The sequence below is a fragment of the Aspergillus fischeri genome, genomic scaffold (genome assembly GCF_000149645.3).
Source record: "Aspergillus fischeri NRRL 181 1099437636247 genomic scaffold, whole genome shotgun sequence".
Lineage (NCBI taxonomy): Eukaryota > Fungi > Ascomycota > Eurotiomycetes > Eurotiales > Aspergillaceae > Aspergillus > Aspergillus fischeri.
In genome coordinates, this window is record NW_001509772.1 from 1,473,997 (window position 1) to 1,487,901 (window position 13,905).

General features: G+C 46.5%; 6 protein-coding genes across 6 annotated transcripts; 3 read left to right on the forward strand and 3 right to left on the reverse strand.

The window, feature by feature from the left end:
- Positions 1-857: 857 nt before the first annotated feature.
- Positions 858-5,941, forward strand: NFIA_037520 (putative P-type ATPase; the record flags this gene model as incomplete). The annotated part of the gene is made up of 20 exons (XM_001266074.1): positions 858-872; positions 934-1,467; positions 1,520-1,861; positions 1,917-2,051; positions 2,108-2,174; positions 2,236-2,367; positions 2,428-2,777; positions 2,827-2,972; positions 3,026-3,133; positions 3,186-3,504; positions 3,585-3,738; positions 3,809-4,141; positions 4,188-4,270; positions 4,321-4,455; positions 4,527-4,759; positions 4,815-4,938; positions 4,986-5,031; positions 5,089-5,243; positions 5,302-5,449; positions 5,805-5,941. The coding sequence occupies 20 exons, from the start codon at positions 858-860 to the stop codon at positions 5,939-5,941; spliced, it is 3,696 nt and encodes a 1,231-aa protein (XP_001266075.1).
- A 25-nt stretch (positions 5,942-5,966) lies between these two features.
- NFIA_037530 (uncharacterized protein) lies at positions 5,967-6,191 on the reverse strand (the record flags this gene model as incomplete). Its single annotated transcript, XM_001266075.1, has 2 exons — positions 5,967-6,032; positions 6,102-6,191. The coding sequence occupies 2 exons, from the start codon at positions 6,189-6,191 to the stop codon at positions 5,967-5,969; spliced, it is 156 nt and encodes a 51-aa protein (XP_001266076.1).
- Positions 6,192-6,837: 646 nt separating this feature from the next.
- On the forward strand, positions 6,838-8,055 carry NFIA_037540 (putative protein kinase; the record flags this gene model as incomplete). Its single annotated transcript, XM_001266076.1, has 7 exons — positions 6,838-6,953; positions 7,009-7,090; positions 7,146-7,242; positions 7,294-7,448; positions 7,504-7,531; positions 7,591-7,804; positions 7,857-8,055. 7 exons carry the CDS (start codon positions 6,838-6,840, stop codon positions 8,053-8,055), a joined length of 891 nt encoding a protein of 296 aa, XP_001266077.1.
- A 91-nt stretch (positions 8,056-8,146) lies between these two features.
- NFIA_037550 (uncharacterized protein) lies at positions 8,147-8,923 on the forward strand (the record flags this gene model as incomplete). Its single annotated transcript, XM_001266077.1, has 1 exon — positions 8,147-8,923. The coding sequence occupies one exon, from the start codon at positions 8,147-8,149 to the stop codon at positions 8,921-8,923; it is 777 nt and encodes a 258-aa protein (XP_001266078.1).
- Positions 8,924-9,585: 662 nt separating this feature from the next.
- On the reverse strand, positions 9,586-11,344 carry NFIA_037560 (D-3-phosphoglycerate dehydrogenase; the record flags this gene model as incomplete). The annotated part of the gene is made up of 7 exons (XM_001266078.1): positions 9,586-9,614; positions 9,674-9,755; positions 9,812-9,870; positions 9,926-9,968; positions 10,028-10,617; positions 10,668-10,975; positions 11,037-11,344. 7 exons carry the CDS (start codon positions 11,342-11,344, stop codon positions 9,586-9,588), a joined length of 1,419 nt encoding a protein of 472 aa, XP_001266079.1.
- Positions 11,345-12,039: 695 nt separating this feature from the next.
- On the reverse strand, positions 12,040-13,862 carry NFIA_037570 (serine--tRNA ligase SES1; the record flags this gene model as incomplete). The annotated part of the gene is made up of 7 exons (XM_001266079.1): positions 12,040-12,216; positions 12,273-12,641; positions 12,698-12,788; positions 12,838-13,259; positions 13,315-13,476; positions 13,596-13,666; positions 13,730-13,862. The coding sequence occupies 7 exons, from the start codon at positions 13,860-13,862 to the stop codon at positions 12,040-12,042; spliced, it is 1,425 nt and encodes a 474-aa protein (XP_001266080.1).
- Positions 13,863-13,905: the final 43 nt, after the last annotated feature.

Consider the following 13,905-nt stretch of genomic DNA (forward strand, 5'->3'; position numbering starts at 1 on the left):
ATGCTTAATGCCTAAGGTACACTGAAAACAGAGGAAGAGCTTTGTTTCTGCGAACAATAGGAGACATCGCTCACTGCATACTAAGATAGTATAGGACAGATAGATGTAACAGTGATCAAACCCACATTGTTTATTAGCATTAACACTTAAGGTAGATACCTTCGATAGAACCCGGGTATTGACTTAGGGTCTTTCATAAAATATTTATATCCTCCAATATTCATGACAGGCAATAACAACTATAGATTAAAAATATATATGAACTGATTATAATAGAGTGTTAATCTTGTATATACCTCTCTACAAGACTACATTCCTTATAGTTAGTGCGAGAGATATTATTCAAAGGTAGGATGGATCATCATTGTAGTTCGGTAGGGAGCTAATAGCTGATCAAATTAATTATAACAGTCACGTGTTAATAGAGGACGATAGAGGTACCTCCAGACATTATCTTCGGAAAGCAGATTCCCACATTACTTCGCTCACGGAAAAGAGTACTTACTGAGTGGCATATATAAAAGACTAGTACCTCTTGCTCGACTGAGCGTTCGCCTTATCTATCTTATTCAGGAATACTCAGCGCCCCCCACCCGATGACGTCCGTTCAAAATTAATGTCGAACTTGTGAGTTGGCTGAGAGCATAATTCATTGAGGGAAGCACTCGCCAGCACAATGCGCCTCGGTGAAGATGAATCCGCTCGGTCAGTGCCCGAGACCTCATCAGTTGGGGGTGCGCCTGGAGCTAGTCATCGACGTGACTCCATGAGGAGCAGGTATGTTGACGATACTTCAACGTGTCTCTGCTGCGTGCCGCTAACACATCATCAGCTATAGTATTGTGTCGGATGTCGAGATGGCTCGGACCGAGGTACATTAATTAAGCCTAACTCTGCGTCACTCTGAAGTATGTATTAACCGTGACTTGACAGGTCTTTGACGGGCCGATATCAGAGAGTATCCCTTCAAGCGTTGTCTCATTTGCCCATCGCCGCGGCCGGAAGGACTCGATCGTCAGCTTTACTTATTTTCAAGAAGAAGACGGGTTCATTGAGTGGCCTCGCGAAGAAGTAATCGACGCTGAAAGCGAATCTGATGAATTGTCGATGGGTGAGGCTAGCGAGGCAGATGAGTCCATTATATCTTCTCGCAGGTCCAAACGCCTGTCTTACTCCAGACCCTCAGCAGAGGACCCTCTCCTTCCGCGGCGCCCATCATCGACTTTCTGTACTGGAGAGCGCACAATTGACAGCAGGCTCACCCAGAAAGTTTATATCATGTCGGAAGACTTGACCATTGTCATCGCTGGATTTTCAACGAGCTCCACGGGCTTGGCGCTATATTCTTTGCTATGCATTTTTACTTTGGGCTTTGCATATATTCTTCTACGTTGGTTGCCAAGATGGAGAGTCCGACTGATAGGAAAGCCGACGCCCCTTCGATTATGTCAATGGGTCGCAGTGGAGGTGGGTTTTCCCCCGTTTATCACGGTATAAGGTCTCCGCTAAATATGTGCAGGACCAATGGAATCAATTCAGCATATGTGAAGTGTTGAACATACCTTACGGACGTGTGCTCTCCACTGTCTTTGCAGATTCCGAAAGTTGTACACAGGACGAAGATAACGATTCAACTGTCTCATACCTGAGATATATTGATTATCGTTGTCTCCGCTTCTTCTACCATCCTGTCGAGGACAAATTTAGCTTGATCAGTGGCTGGAAAGATCCACTGTGGACGAATATCAAACGAATGCGGATCGGGTTGGACGCAGATGATCACGATAGCCGTGCGCAAATTTTCGGAGCGAATGTCATTGATATACAGCAGAAGTCCGTTTTTCAACTTTTGATCGATGAAGTAAGAGCCATGCTTTTGATTACGTATCGTCAAGTCCAGAGTCTCACAAAACAAGGCGTTTCACCCGTTCTACATGTTCCAAATTGCGAGTCTTGTCCTATGGTCGCTGGATGAATACTATTACTATGCCGTTTGCATTTTCCTCATATCGGTATTCAGTATCTGCGCAACCATTTTTGAAACACAAACGGTATGTGGTGGTCGTCATTTGGATTCGGATTACCCAAATAACTGAGCTTGATGCAGACGATGAAAAGGTTGAGGGAAATCTCGCTTTTTGAGTGCGATACCCGCGTGCTTAGGAATGGCTTCTGTAAGTATTAAACCTTCTGCATCAGGGGCTGGAACGCAAAAGTTAATTTTTGGACTGCCAGGGAGGACTGTCCCTTCTCGGGAATTGGTCCCCGGTGATGTCTTTGAATTCTCGGATCCGTCTTTGAATCAAGTGCCCTGCGACTGCATCTTGTTATCTGGAGATTGTATCGTGAACGAGAGTATGCTGACAGGTCTGTGGAACAACTAACCCGGTAATTCTGTTGCGTGACTCGAGACTGACTCTAGATAAGGAGAGTCGGTTCCTGTATCAAAACTCCCGTTGACAGACGACGCGTTGAAGTACCTTAACCTTAGTACTCCATCTGTCCACCCGAATGTTGCCAAGCACTTCCTTTTTAGTGGAACAAAGGTCATTCGTGCACGGCGGCCACATAGCGTCGATGACGGTGAAGCCATTGCGTTAGCAGTGGTTGTGAGAACTGGTTTTTCAACAACCAAAGGTGCCTTAGTCCGTTCAATGCTTTTTCCCAAACCCTCAGGATTCAAGTTCTACAAAGATTCATTTCGTTACATCACAGTGATGGGTGTAATTGCTGCTTTTGGCTTTATAGCATCATTTGTCAATTTTGTCCGCTTAGGTGTAAGTCTGGCACAAGAAATGGTAGAAGAGTTAAGCTTACATTGCGCAGCTTTCCTGGCATTTAATCATTGTTAGGGCACTTGATCTAATCACGATCGTTGTGCCGCCAGCATTACCAGCTACTCTGACAATCGGCACCAATCTAGCTCTTTCACGACTCAAGGGTCGCAAGATATTTTGTATCAGCCCGCAAAGGTCTGAAACCGTTCTCTATCCGCTGTGATATTTATTTACTAAGAAACCTGCAGGGTCAACGTTGCAGGCAAGCTTGATATAGTCTGTTTCGATAAGACTGGGACTCTAACAGAGGACGGTCTGGATGTGCTCGGTGTGCGAACTGTGACCCAGGACTTGAGGTCTGCACCACTTGATATATCTTATAGATGTGTGCTCACTAGGACAATACAGATTCACCGATCTAAAACCTGATTTGGCTTCTCTGGCCTCCACATCTTCATCTTGCGTCGGAGCTTCTGTCGGTCCTCAACAACACAAAAATATTATCCACGCTATGGCAACATGCCACTCTCTCAGAGTAGTGGATGGCGAGCTAATGGGAGATCCTCTCGACGTGAAGATGTTCCAATTCACTGGCTGGTCCTATCAGGAGAACGGAAGCGAATCTATAGAAACCCGTGGTCCTAAGTACGAAACAATCATGCCACCCATTGCGAGGCCGCCTAATCAGATAACCGATTTGAGTGGTCAAATAGGGGCCAGTCAGACTGTAAGCGTGCTTCCTCTATGGGAAAATCCTATTAGGACGCGCAGCACATCACTGATTCAAACAACGACACGCTTTTTTAGGTACCAATAGAACTCGGAGTCCTCAGGAATTTTGAGTTTGTCTCCGAACTGCGCCGTGCGAGTGTCGTCGTAAGACAGTTTGGAGATGGCGGAGCAAGCTTTTTCGTCAAAGGCGCACCAGAAAGTCTGAAGACCATTTGCCTCCCTGACAGTTGTGAGTCAACCACCATAACCACCATATTGGGTGTTTATATCGAGCCCAATGAACTGACAACGTTGGACAGTGCCACACGATTTCGATGAATTGTTGAGCTACTACACACACAAGGGTTACCGTGTCATTGCGTGCGCTGCGAGATACGAACCAAAACTCAGCTGGATGAGAGCCCAGAAGTTGACTCGAGAACTCGTTGAACGCGACCTAGAATTCATCGGATTCATTATATTTGAAAATAAATTAAAGCCCAGCACTACTGGGACAATAGCAGAGCTCAGTAATGCAGGCATACGAAATGTCATGTGCACGGGCGATAATATACTTACGGCAGTCAGCGTGGCCCGAGAGTGTGGCTTGATTCGAGCGGATGAACAGTGTTTCATACCAAGATTTACGGAAGGTGAGTCTACCGCGGTCAGTTTGTAGCAAATCGTTGACCAGAGTAGGTCATCACCACGATATTGGAGCAGCTCTGGTCTGGGAATGTGTTGATGATTCGGCGCTGAAGCTTGACCCGAACACTCTATTGGTATTGACTTTGCCTGCCCTTGAACTGATCTTACGGCTGATGAAATTTAGCCGTCGTTGACTCCGACAAATGTGGATCTTTCCGTGCCCGCAATCGCGTGCAACATTAATAAGTATACACTTGCAATCAGTGGAGATGTCTTCAGATGGGTTGTGGATTTTGGCAGCGATGTTGTTTTGAAAAGGGTGAGCATTCGAGCGAGATTCGCAGTCTTCTCTGTTTCACTTTTTCCCTTTTCCCTCTAACACTGCCGCAGATGCTTGTTCGAGGAAACGTATTCGCCAGAATGTCGCCTGATGAGAAGCATGAACTTGTCGAAAGACTCCAGTCCTTGGATTATTGTTGTGGATTCTGCGGGGACGGAGCTAATGACTGCGGTGCATTGAAAGCCGCAGATGTCGGTATATCCCTCTCTGATGCCGAAGCATCCGTTGCGGCGCCTTTTACCAGTCGTCAGTTTGATATATCCTGCGTTCCACAACTGATCAAGTCAGTGCCTACCCATTTCTCATTTGAAGTAGATCTTTTGCTAAGCCAGCAACAGGGAAGGCCGCGCTGCTTTGGTTACCAGCTTCTGTTGCTTCAAGTACATGAGTTTGTACTCAGCAATTCAATTCTCGAGTGTCAGCTTTCTATACACGTCAGCATCGAATCTTGGCGATTTTCAGGTGAGTATAGTAAACACTTCTCAGGGTAGTCTCGCTAACAGTTCCAGTTTCTGTTCATTGACCTGGCACTCATTTTGCCGATTGCAATATTTAGTAAGCATTCTAAAACATCTTTAATACTATGTTGATTCCAAAGCTAACGGTTTGAAGTGGGCTGGACTGGCCCATATCCTGCGCTTTCCCGCAAGCGACCAACTGCAAATCTCGTGTCACGGAAAGTGTTAACTCCCCTGCTTGGTCAGATATCCATATGCATCCTTACTCAATTCGTGGCGTTCAAGACTGTCCAATCGCAACCATGGTATGTTAGCATGCATATAAATCTCCACCGGAAGCCTGATTTTAACCATTCACAGGTTTCAGCCTCCAAGAATAGACTTGGACAATAGCAACATAGAGAACTCCGAAAATACTACTCTATTTTTGATCTCAATCTTCCAATATATATTTACGAGCATCGTTCTGAGCGTGGGACCACCATTTCGGATGCCAATGAGGGCGAACAGTGAGTGTTACATCCTTAGTGTTCGGATTAAAATTGACTAAATCGATAGAACCCCTGATCGTCACAATTGTCGTTGACACAATCGTGTCAAGCTACATGCTCTTCGATCCACCGGAGTGGATTATCGAAACTATGCAGCTGACATTCGTATCCAGGGGTTTCGCGTTTTGGCTTTTTGCACTCGCTATCAGCACATTTCTACTTTCGTTGGTCACGGAACGCAAGTTCTTCCCCATACTCTCCCGGGCAATTGGTCATTTGAAAACACGGCTACGCCCGGGAAACCGTAAGCAGCGCCGTCAATATAAAGTGCTGCTTGATGAAATGCAAACATGAGCCTTGGTTGTGGATACATACATAGCATTGATATCAACGGTAATGCTATGGAGCGATTTGACCGCACTGTGTGTGAAGGATTTCAACCTCGCCGCTCGTTCCCGCTCGACAAATGGTAGTCTTGAAGAATTGGGCTGTACAGGCGAATCGAGACGGACATAGTGTTGATTATCATATGTAACGGTCATCAATGGTCCCAAGGATGCTTCCAACCCAACAAAGCGGGGCCATCCTTCTTCGCACGATACATGAGCTGAGAGGAGGTAAAACCATTAAGTCAGTATGCACCTTAAAATAGAAATAAGAGTGGGAAAGCTCGTACAAAGAACCACATGCTGGCACCTAAGGCAGTTGCTGTGAAGCGATAAAGCGGCCGTGCCGGATGAATGTGGATAGGATGGTTCGCAGCCATCTTGGTGCTAGCAAGCTCAATTAGAATATTTATGAAAGTCTAGGCCCGAGAATATACTTGCTCAAACAGACACGTTCAGCAGCTTCTTTCAAGATTTATGAAGGCAATATAGTGCTAAGACATGAGAACTGTCTCAGAGATGGTCGCCAAAGACAAGTCCAAGTCAAGGGTCACGGGAGCTCCACGTGACCTCAACCACTAATCTAAGCAAAGGCGGAAATCATTCTACTTACTTACCATGTGCTTGTGACTTACGGATATATAGCATTGGTTTCCTAAGCGATAGTATGGTACATACATATTATTGTGGGGGGCTAGTGGTAAATCCTTATATTTGAAGTTCCGAAAGATTTATTAATATGCATCAAGACATTAAAGTCATTAAAGATCGACTGTCTTGAGTTGATACGTACCTTAACTTTCACAGCTGCAACCCCCTTATCCTTTCAATCGGTCGAACTACAGTATGATACTTCCCTACATCATATGACTGGCTCTTCGGTCCCTAGGTTCCCGAGGTACTCTTCTCATTCCCTCCAAACAATATCCCGATGGCTCACAGTGTTAGTGGGTCATCATTGGACGTTCGGCCTCGTGTAATTTCTATCGCGCAGGTTATTCCTCACTTGAAGAGCCAAATTCTTAAATGAGAATGGCTATCGCATCTCTGGAAAGGGATGACCATGGCAATCCGAGATTCCGGGGTTGTACCAGCATCCGCGATTTTGAGTTCTTGGGCAAGCTGGGAGAAGGTACCTTTGGGTCAGTATCGTAATGCATGATTCCAATACTTTGTCAAAATACTGATTGCTAGAAGGGAGGTCTACAAGGCACGTTCGAAGAAAGATGGGTCTATAGTTGCACTAAAGAAGATTCTCATGCACAATGAGAAGGATGGTGTCAGGTCATTCGATCATGGACAACATTACCAGAGGCTGATAGAATCTATACTAGTTTCCTATCACGGCCCTTCGTGAAATTAAACTGCTGAAGATGTTATCGCACCGCAACATCCTCCAGTTAAAGGAGATGGCTGTAGAACGAAGCAAAGGTTTGCCGGTTGATTTCCCCAAGAAATTGAGAGAAAACTAACTTACTACAGGGGATGGACGCAAAAAACCAAGCATGTACATGGTGACTCCTTATATGGAGCATGATCTTTCGGGGCTGTTGGAGAACCCGGCAGTGAATTTCACTGAACCTCAAATAAAATGCTATATGCTTCAGCTTCTTGAAGGACTTAAATACCTACACGGTGTATTCCTTCCCCTTTACCATATGACCGGAGACCGTTCTAATTTATGAGTTACAGAACCGCATTCTACATCGCGACATGAAAGGTTAGTCAAAATGCATTCAAGACGCAGCGAAAGGCAATTCTTGTGCTGACCTGTTATAGCTGCCAACTTGTTGATAAGCAACAACGGCGTACTTCAGATTGCGGATTTCGGCTTAGCTCGGCCATATGATGAGCCTCCGCCTGAGCCCGGAAAGGGTGGAGGGGAAGCTAAAAGAGACTATACCACATTAGTTGTTACACGGTGGTACCGGCCCCCGGAACTTCTCCTTCAACTTCGACGTTATACAACAGCTATCGATATGTGGGGTGTTGGGTAAATCTTCTGTTCTCTTGCTCTCGCCTTTTGTTCTTACTAACCATTGTAGGTGCGTTTTCGGCGAAATGTTCAAGGGGAAACCGATTCTTGCTGGAAGCAGCGATCTCAACCAAGCCCAGCTGATATTCAATCTTGTTGGAACACCAACTGAAGAAAACATGCCCGGTTGGAGTTCTCTACCTGGCTGCGAGGGGGTGAAAAGCTTTGGGTATAAACCAGGCAGTCTACGTGAGGTATTCAAAGAGTAAGGCCTTGTCTTTCTATTGACTCAGAATCCAACAGGACCTGTCCTGAATGTTAAATGAAAAGCCATCTGATTCAGGTCACAGTCAAAATCCTATGGCCATATCCCTGCTCGAGGAGCTTCTCAAGCTTGACTGGCGGAAAAGAATCAATGCTATTGATGCAATAAACCATCCCTATTTTTCCAGCCCGCCATTCCCTGCCCGACCTGGGGAGCTCCCTAGTTTTGAGGACTCACATGAATTTGATAGGAGACGTTTCCGTGGGCAACGAGGCGCCATTCCCCCGGCACCTGCAGGGGGCTCTGTGGGTATGGGTCCAAACAGTGGCTGGGCAACTAATTCCGGGCCCAGACCAACAACAGACAACAGAAATAGCCGTATTCCCGGTGCTGCACGCGTTGGCCGGCTCCCTGCACACGGGGCTCAAAACCATCCTACAAAGCGCCCTTCTGAAAACCGGAATGCTGTATCGCATGGGTCTTCAAACGCGGGGGAGTCGTTTCCAGGTTTCTCGGGTTCAAAAGATGGCGGCTTGCCTCCTAAACCTCCTGCGTCTGCTCATCAATCATGGACCATGGGTCATTCAAATAGGGCGACACGTGAGAGAGGTCAACGCAATCATTTTGGAGGATGGCCTGATGGGAAACTGGATTCGTACATTCCGACTTACAGTGACGCTAGTGGACATTCCCGAGATAGGAAAGGCAATAGCCCGAGTTCCATTGTTGATCGGCGTGGTCTGGAACTCGAACAATCTAATGAGGGGCATAAACAGGGTCATCCTTGGGACCGATATGCTTCAAGAAGGCGAAGCCGGAGTCCTGACTCTCGAGCGGCTCGAACAGAGGATCGAGCATTGTATCGACGATGATAAGCTCGTCCTTGTGAGAAACTGATGCAGAAAGGCTTTGCCAATTGAACCCTGTTACGCTCTTGGTACCGAATGATTCAACGTTTATTATGCGTCTCCTGCTGTCTATGACTTACTGAAACCCAGGCAGCTGAGGTTCGAATTGGTGGGTCTCAGTTCTAAATCTGTGCCTTACCAGTACCAGCAAGGAGTGCATTTGTCGCCTCATGGAAGCTATGGTATGTACCTTCTTCACATGATATCCGGGGAGAGCCAGAACGTACAAATACAGCTGCAGAAGGTGAGTAATGCATTGAGTTTGTATTGATGAATACCGATGAAGTTTAAAGTGTTCAAATCCGGAACAAGATTTGACTTGTTCGCGCCAGCGTACGTGGGAACTTGGGATGGAACCCATGATCACGTTTAGGGCAGGTCGACTGTAGACGAGAATGCCAACAAAAGAATTCATACTAGACTATGTTCGTTGATTCCAGTGATGTTCAAAAATTTCCCCTTTTGCCCTCTCTATCTCCTTCTCTATTTACTGTTTTGTCCTCTTGAGCACACAAGACTGGCACTGTTCAACCATGAAATAAATCCTCCTCAATACACATGGTCCGGACTTGGAGTCCTGCAGGATTCCCGAAGTTGGGTGAATATTTTCTGAGCTGTGCAAGAGCCTAGTACAATATTCTGGTCATGATGCGGGCTAGATTAAGCAGAGATGTCAGCCACGTATCCCTTGAATTCTCAAACGGTCACACTTACAGGACAAGCTTTCTAGTCTTTCATATAATTCCTTGATGGTGGCATTGTCGACGTTACTGATATCAGCCATAAGATAGGCCACCTGCACAAATTTAGCATTGCAATATCTGAATTGCCAATTAAGGTATCGTGACGTACATCGCCTCTACTATCAGTCATTTGTTTATCAACATTATGGTCCCCGAGAACTTCGTTCACTATATCAAACATTAGAACGTCAAATGCCTCAGAAAACGGTTGATCGAGCCAAACCTTTGCGCAGAACTCCAGGGACGTTGTGATGAATGTAGATGACCTAAACGAGAATTCAGCGGCTGCGAACTATGTTGTAACTGAGATTTCACTTCAACCTACCCTGGCATGGTTGGGTTCCTCCATTGTAAGTGAACGAAGAGTGACTTCAGGGAGGTTGACGGCACCGAGAGTTGTTCCTTCATTGACGTATCGTACTAAAGCTTGTCCTACCTCGACGCCTATGGCACTCTGCGCTTCTTCGGTGCTACCTCCAATGTGTGGGGTCAATATCACGTTCTTGAGACCACGGAGATCCGAGGCCCAGGTGTTAAGATCATCATTGAAATAGTCACCATTGCCGGCAGGCTCATTCGGGTAGACATCGAGGGCAGCTCCCGCAATCTTACCAGAACGCATTGCGTGAATGAGGGCGGGAATATCCACAACACTTCCTCGGGAAGCATTGATCAAATAAGCCCCAGGCTTCATTTGCTCGAATTGTTGGGAGCTTATCATGTCCTTCGTTTCTGGTAGTTCAGGGACATGGCAAGTAACAAAGTCAGACTTGGACAAAAGGGCTTCCAGCGTCGGCACTTGCTGGGCAGTACCCAGTGCCATCAAATTCAAGACGTCGTAGAAGATGACCGACATGCCCATTGCCTCGGCCAAAACAGACAATTGCGCGCCGATATGACCATAGCCGATGATCCCTACCAAGAGAATAAGTCTCGACTCCACACTTCAAACAGGACAGGCGTACCCAACGTCTTCCCACGTATTTCCCAGCATTTAGCGCTTACTTTGTTCCAAGTACCGCCATGCATCTCCATTGAGCGGTCACCTAGCTGACGGGCAAGGGCAATAATCTCAGCTATGACCAATTCGGCCACACTTCGAGAGTTGCTGAAGGGAGAATTGAACACTGCAATGCCATGCTCGGCCGCGTATTGAAGGTCGACCTGGTTAGTCCCAATACAGAAACACCCAATGACGATTAGATTGCGAGCTTCCTTGAGGACGCGGGATGTGAGCTTTGTCTTCGAGCGGATACCAATCACATGCACATCACTGATTCAAAGAGGTAGACAGTCAGCTCAGAGAAAGTCACAAAAGGTTCGGCCAAACGAACCGTATCTTCTCTATTAATTGATCCTCCGGGAGAGAGGATTTGAGGAACTCGACTTGATAGCCTTGTCCCGTAAGAATATCGCGGCCAGTTTGATTTACGTTCTCCAAGAGCAAAACCTTGATGTCCTCTGTAGCGAAAGGTTTTAGATGCTTTGCATTGGCTAAAGGAATCGTGCGGCCTGCAAATGCAGACCCTCCGTGACTCGAGGGTGCAGACTGAAAGGATGCCGTTGGGGATGTGGAAAGGTTCGCATTCTGAGAGACGTTGAGGTCTCGGCGTATATTTATGTCACGAGCAGATGTCGCCATTTTGACAATAACCGAGCGAAAGCAATGAAAAAGCAAGTAATTTAGTGAAGATATAGGTATGGAGCAATTAAAGCTAGAGAGGGAAGATTTCACAGTGAATTCAATGTTTTAAAAATATTAGGAACCATATAATAACAGGCTCGCCGGAATCGGACACCGACTGTAAATCACGACATCTCGCCGATCTGAGTCATTGAATTGAGCTCGGCGGGGCTCTCGTTCTTACCCCTCCTATCGGAGACATGTGGGAGGCTCTGGAAGCTCCACTTCGGCTTGCCTAAGATAACAGGAACATCACGTTCTCAGTGATAACCGATACAAGGAATGCAGCTTAGCGGGGGTTGAAATTGAAAAAAGCTCAGTGGGTGCTGAGAACCATGACGCAGAGATGTAGGAAGCCTTCTTTATCGTTGTATTTAAGCTTAATAGTCGACAACACCCATTTCCGATAGCGCCGAGCTACAAGCCCTAACTAGAATGCAAATATCCAGGATACTCTATGGCACCGCCAAGTCATTTTATCGTCCATATATCGAATAGTAATGTATTTAAGTACCGAATGACACGGCAGTTTTGGGGTTACAAGGGGGAGTATTCTTTTCATTTCCCGATGGATGACTGTCTGACCTCAGTGAGTAATCACACATCAGCAGAGTTGGATTCCACGGGAAGAAGGGACCACTATATCAACCCATTTAGACCCGAAGGTCCTGTAGCTTCTTGGTAGCTTCCCCGGTGCCGGCTGCAGTTTTAATGTCCTGTCTGCTTTTGGATTTATGGGATGTCGTGTCTTTAGGAAGATCCTTGGTGTACGGTAAGAATTCGGGAGCGCCGGGGATATATTTCCTCAGAGCCTCGGGCACATTGAATCCCTATACTTCATTAGCGAATCAATGCCATATGATATAGCTCGTTTTTCGACACATACATCATCGGTTTGATAATTTTCAAGGATGCAACAAAGCGTACGCTCTGTAGCACATAGCGTAGCATTGAGCGCGTGGACATAGGATTTCTTGACATCAGTGGCTTTCTTTGTGCCATAGCGGATTTCCAGAGCTCGCGCCTGGTAGTCGGTGCAGTTGGAACAAGAAACTAATTCCTTGTATTCACCCTGGAACGGGAACCAGGCCTCGAGGTCGTATTTCTTCGACGCGGCATTGTTCAAGGCGCCTGAAACGATAGCGACGACCTGATATGGAAGACCAAGCGACTGATAAAACTCTTCTGACGTGGCCATCATCTCTTCAAAAACTTGCCATGAGTTTTCAGGCTTGGTAAGAACGAATTGTTCGACCTAGGGATGCATGAGCAAGCAAGCAGACGAACGGTGACAGGGTTATCAGAAGTTACCTTCTCAAATTGATGGACACGGAAGATACCCCAGGCATCTTTTCCATGAGCACCGGCCTCCTTTCGGTAGCATGTGCTGTACCCGGCATATCTTTATCATTCTTAGCAATGAACACAGTGTCAAACGCTGAGTTGCTCACTTGATTGGAAGATCTTTGTCCTGGATCCATTCTCCGTCGTGCAGGGCCGACAGCGGTTGTTCAGAGGTGGCTATGAGATACTTGTCGGTAGACTTGTCATCGCTCTCAGTCACCTTGTACAGCTCTTCATCAAACTGCTCGAGTTGCGCGGTCTTCGCCATCAACTCTTTGAGCATGAATTGAGGCGGCTGGTTGGGTTTGTACCCTTTCCGCCAAAGAAATTCAAGACCATAGTTGATAAGAGCCAGGTTTAGGAACAGACCGTAGCCTGTCAAACAATATCCACGGTGGCCAACAATTTTAACACCACGCTCCGAATCGTACCCATCAAGGCGGGTGAGGACTTCGTGATGAGAAAGACAATTGCGCTTCTCTACCACCACGTTTTCCGGGGCCCACGTTCTGACCACCACATTGTCATCCTTTAAGTATATGAGTTTCCGATACTAGTATCAAGATCTTGAAAGAGCAACCCACCTCATTATTGCTCACAGGCACTGACTCATGAACATAGTTCCCAATTGTCCGAATCTTACGATCTCTCCTGCTTTCCTGTTCAGAGGCATGCTCTTCAGCCTCCTTTTTCCGTTTTTCCAGAGCGGCCTTCTGTTCCATCAAGACACCCGCATCCTCTTTATTCTACCCCGCTCTAAGCGTTAGAAACGTATAATTGACAGAAGAGAATTAAGCAAAAGTATGGAGTAGGTTTGAGGGGTAATATAGACAGTAAGGTTGCCTCAAACCACTTAGCAACAGACCTTCTTTCGCTTTCCGATTTCTTTTTGGAGCGCATTGAGCTCTGATCCTATTTGCATGACTTCGTAACGCGCTGCTATGCGTCAGAACGAATTCGTTCTACCATTGGGCAGCGCTCTCTGGGGAATATGTATACCTCGACGAGCCTCCTCATAGAGAGTAATCACTTCATCGACCACATTTTCTGGTGCAAATCGCTTCCGCTGGCTCTCCTTGATCTTATTCGGATTCCCACCGCGATCGGAGACAAAATCGGCAAGATCAAGCATCTTAAGTCTATAATAGGAGGGATAACAAGAAGGAATCCACCAG